Source organism: Arachis ipaensis, chromosome B8, assembly GCF_059453495.1.
Source record: "Arachis ipaensis isolate K30076 ecotype BB chromosome B8, ASM5945349v1, whole genome shotgun sequence".
Taxonomy (NCBI): domain Eukaryota; kingdom Viridiplantae; phylum Streptophyta; class Magnoliopsida; order Fabales; family Fabaceae; genus Arachis; species Arachis ipaensis.
Genome location: NC_142443.1, coordinates 17007547 through 17011882, shown reverse-complemented (window position 1 = coordinate 17011882; position 4336 = coordinate 17007547). Strand labels below are relative to the sequence as shown.

Sequence of the window (4336 nt, the reverse complement as noted above, 5' to 3'; positions counted from 1 at the left end):
TGGGTGAACGGGAGGCCGGCAGGAGCTATATCCGTGAGTTGTCTTGTTTGCTTGTCTTTGCGTTTACTGTTGTTTCGTTTATCCGTTTTGACGACTAACGCGTTTGTTGTTTGTTGTAGTGGAAATGTCTGCCACTGTTGTCGGACTTGAAAACTTGATGAAGACCTTTTTTGAGGAAAGCGACGACGAGAAAACGGAGAAGGATGCTGGGGAGGGGGAGGATCAGACCGGGAAGTCAGAGGGTCCGGCCGTGGAGGTTGAAGGTCAGGGTGAGGCTTCTTCTCGGGAGGCCGTTAAGGCGGGGAAAAGGCCTATCGGGGATCAGGGTTCCCCTGTTCCCGAGGGGGCAACTGGCGGGCACTCAACCACTTCTCACCAAGAAGATGATGACGTGGAGCTTATTCACACCCCCAAGAGGCAGAGGTCGTCAGCCAGCCCGGAGGGGGGCCTTAGTATCATGGAGAGGAATTTTGATGCAACAAGGTTTATAGATTCCCAATTGATCCCCGGGACGGAGGAACATTTCCTTGGCACTGAATTGGCTGGGCAGGCTAGATGGATGTATCGGACTTTGCTCCGGGGAGCCGTAATAGCCCGAAAGGCTGAGTTCGAGTTGTCGGGGATGCAAGCTCTCCGAAGGAAGCTCGAGTCCTCCGTTAAAGCCAATAATGATTTCAAAATCCAAGTTGAGCAGCTCCAAGGTCAGTTGTCCGAAATGACGGAGAAGCTCAAGGTTTCGGAGGAGAAGGCGGCGTCCGCTGCCGAGAAGTTGAAAGTTTCGGACAAGTCGGTGGCCCGCCTAATCGAGAGGGAGATGACCTTGGAGGGCCAGCTGAACTCTGCCCAGGGCCGTGTGGCGACCTTGGAGAAAGAGCGTGACGAAGCTGTCTCGTTGGCTGAGGTCGCTAGGTCGGAAGTTGAGGGGCTCAAAAAGAAGCTGAAGGCGACCAAGGATCAGGGAAAGAATGCAATTACTATGACTGAGGATGCCTTGAAGGCTCAAATGAAGATTGTGGCTCCCGACTTCGACACCTCTGCTATTGGGGTCTTCAAAATGATTCAAGATGGCAAGGTTGTAGATATGCCGAGGAAGTGATTCCTTGTAACTTTGTGTATTTGTCGTTTTGTTTGTTTTGAACAATTTGCTTGTCCGTTCCATATTTTGACACTTTATAAGTTATCCTCATTTGGTTGCTTTGTGATTTACGCTCGCTTCGTTGTCTTGTCGTGTTGCCGTTATCGTCTTACCGTTTATTCTGGGCGGGCTTATTTCTTGTGCCCGTCTCGCCGTTTTCACGTTTGGCAACGGTTCGGACCGATTTGCTCGCGTCGTCATCGAATTGGTTAAGGCTTATGACCCGTCTGGCTCCCGGGGTGATCAATCCCGGGGTGCCGTTTTAGGTATCAGTCGTGTGAAACAGATGTGAGGTAAGAAAATTTGAACAAGTAAAAAATTTGAATAAGTGAAAACTAATCGTCAGCTGGGCAAGTATTTGACAAAGTAAGTAAACAAGATGAATTAACATGTGGATAGGGCAAATATCAACTATCTGGCTAGGCTCCCTGGTCGGTGAGCCGGTGGGTCAAGAGTAGAACCTCTTTAGGTTACCTGCGTTCCATGTTCTGGGTATTTCCTTGCCGTCGAGTCTTTCGAGTTTGTAAGCGCCTTTGCCGAGTACCTCCCTTACCCTGTAGGGACCTTCCCAATTTACCGCCAGCTTACCTTCCCCTGGGGTCGGGACGCCGATGTCGTTGCGTCGCAGGACGAGGTCCCTTTCCTCGAAATCTCGTTTGAGGACTTTTGCGTTGTAACGCAGGGCTATTCTTTGTTTCAGCGTCGTTTCTGTTAGGTGAGCCATCTCCCTTGTTTCTTCAATCAGGTCTTTCTCGACCGCTTCGCTCATGCCCGCGAGTAGTAGTCGGGGGCTTGGTTCACTGATTTCGACTGGTATCACCGCATCGACCCCGTATGTTAGGCGAAAGGGAGTTTCCCCCGTAGCGCTTTGCTCGGTTGTCCGGTAAGACCATAAGACGGAGGAGAGTTCGTCAGCCCAGTTTCCTTTCTTACTGTCTAGGCGCTTCTTTAGACCAAGAAGGACGACTTTGTTTGCGGCCTCTACCTGCCCGTTTGTTTGGGGATGTTCTATTGAGGAGAACTTCTGCTTTATCCCTAGGCCAGAGAGGAATTTCATGAACTTCTTGTCTGTGAACTGGGTCCCGTTGTCTGAGATAACGACCTCCGGGATACCGAAACGGGTTATCACCTGCCTCCACATGAACTTCCGGCAGTTGGAGGACGATATCGTGGCTAGTGGTTCAGCCTCCACCCATTTGGTATAGTAGTCAATGGCGACAATGAGGTATTTGACTTGTCCTGGGCCGACCGGGAAAGGTCCCAGGAGGTCGATTCCCCATTGTGCAAAAGGTCGTGTAATCGTTAGCGAGCTTAGCTCGGAGGCCGGCGCCTTGTGGAAGTTGGCGTTTTGTTGACACTTTGTGCATTTTCTGACGAATTCCTTTGAGTCCTTCATCATTGTCGGCCAGTAGTATCCTGCTCTGATGAGCTTCCTTGCTAGGGCTTTGCCCCGATGTGGTGTCCGCAACACCCCTCATGGACTTCTCTAAGCACGTAGTCCGTTTGGTCGGGGTGCAAACACTTTAATAGGGGCTGGCTGAGTCCCTTTTTAAATAGTTGTCCTTGTATGATTGCGTATCTGGCCGCCTCCCTTCTTAAAGCTTTGGCTGCTTTCTCATATTCGGGCAACTTGCCGAGTTCCAGGAAGTTGGTGATGGGGTCCAGCCATGAGGGGCTCGACTTCGTCAAGTGGAGGGCGACCGTTGGTTCCTTCACCATGCCTTGGATGAGCGACCGGTTACCCGATCCTGGCTTTGTGCTCGCCAGCTTCGACAGGAGGTCTGCCCGTGTGTTCCTTTCTCTTGGAACGTGCTGGACGATGACCTCCTGGAACTGGCTTGTCATTTCCTTAACCTTTTCCAAGTATTTTTGGAGGAGGGGGTCTCGGGCTTGGTAGCTTCCGTTTACCTGCGAGGTGACGACTTGGGAGTCGCTGCATACTTCGACCCTCGTCGCCCCTACTTCCCGAGCCAGCATTAGTCCGCCTAGGAGAGCCTCATATTCTGCTTGGTTGTTCGACACTGGGAACTCGAACTTGGTCGATTGCTCATAGATGACCCCTGTCGGGCTTTCTAAGATGACCCCTGCTCCTCCGGACGTTTGGTTGGAGGCTCCGTCCACATGAAGCCTCCACCGTGTGCCCGTTTCTTCGGGAGGGTCCCCTGTTACCTCCACCAAAAAGTCTGCCATTGCCTGGGCCTTGATTGCATGTCGGGGCTCATACTGTAGGTCATATTGTGAGAGCTCGATGGCCCAGGTCATCATCCTACCAGCCAAGTCAGGTTTTTGCAGTATTTGTCGAATCGCCTGATCCGTCCTCACGACTATACGGTGACTCTGGAAGTATTGTCTTAACCTTCGGGAGGACACTAGGAGCGCCAGCGCCAGTCTTTCCAGTTTGCTGTACCTCAGCTCTGGTCCCTGGAGTGCCCTGCTCACGAAGTAAACGGGCTGTTGGGTCTTTGCTTCTTCTGTAACGAGGACCGCGGCAAGCGCTTCCTCGGTTACTGACAGGTAGAGGTAGAGCGGTTCTCCGGCCCTGGGTTTCCCGAGAACTGGTGGTGCCGCCAAGATTTCCTTGAAGTGGTTGAATGCCTCTTCGCACGCTGGGGTCCATTCGAACGTCATTCCCTTTCTCATTAAATTGAAGAAGGGTAGGGCTCTTGCTGCCGATGCGCCGAGGAAACGGGATAAAGCTGTCAATCTTCCGGCAAGTCTCTGGACGTCCTTGATGCAACCCGGACTCTTCATCTGAAGGACCGCTTGGCACTTTTCGGGATTGGCTTCCACTCCTCTTTGAGTGATCATGAAGCCCAGGAACTTTCCGGCCTCCATGGCGAACGCGCATTTGAGCGGATTAAGCCTCATGCCGTGTTGCCGGAGGGACGAGAAAACGCCGTTAAGGTCGCTCAGGAGATCGCCGGGTCGTGCGGTCTTTGCGAGTATGTCATCCACATAGACTTCTACCGTTTTGCCCATGAGTTCGCTGAATATTTTATTCATCAACCTTTGGTATGTGGCCCCAGCATTTTTTAGACCAAACGACATTACCTTGTAACAATAGATGCCCCCTGGCATTATGAACGCCGTTTTTTCCTCGTCGGGTCGGTGCATCGGTATCTGATTGTACCCTGAGTAGGCATCCATGATGCTTAGATACCTGTACCCCGCCGCTGCGTCGACGAGTGCATCAATATTGGG

At 52.0% G+C, this 4336-nt stretch overlaps 1 protein-coding gene across 1 annotated transcript; it reads right to left on the bottom strand.

Moving 5' to 3' along the window:
• Window positions 1-1470: 1470 nt before the first annotated feature.
• LOC148547328 (uncharacterized) lies at window positions 1471-3886 on the bottom strand. Its single transcript, XM_088495388.1, has 4 exons — window positions 3543-3886; window positions 3305-3401; window positions 1814-2264; window positions 1471-1481 (listed from the first exon to the last, which is right to left on the bottom strand). The coding sequence occupies exons 1-4, from the start codon at window positions 3884-3886 to the stop codon at window positions 1471-1473; spliced, it is 903 nt and encodes a 300-aa protein (XP_088351514.1).
• Window positions 3887-4336: the final 450 nt, after the last annotated feature.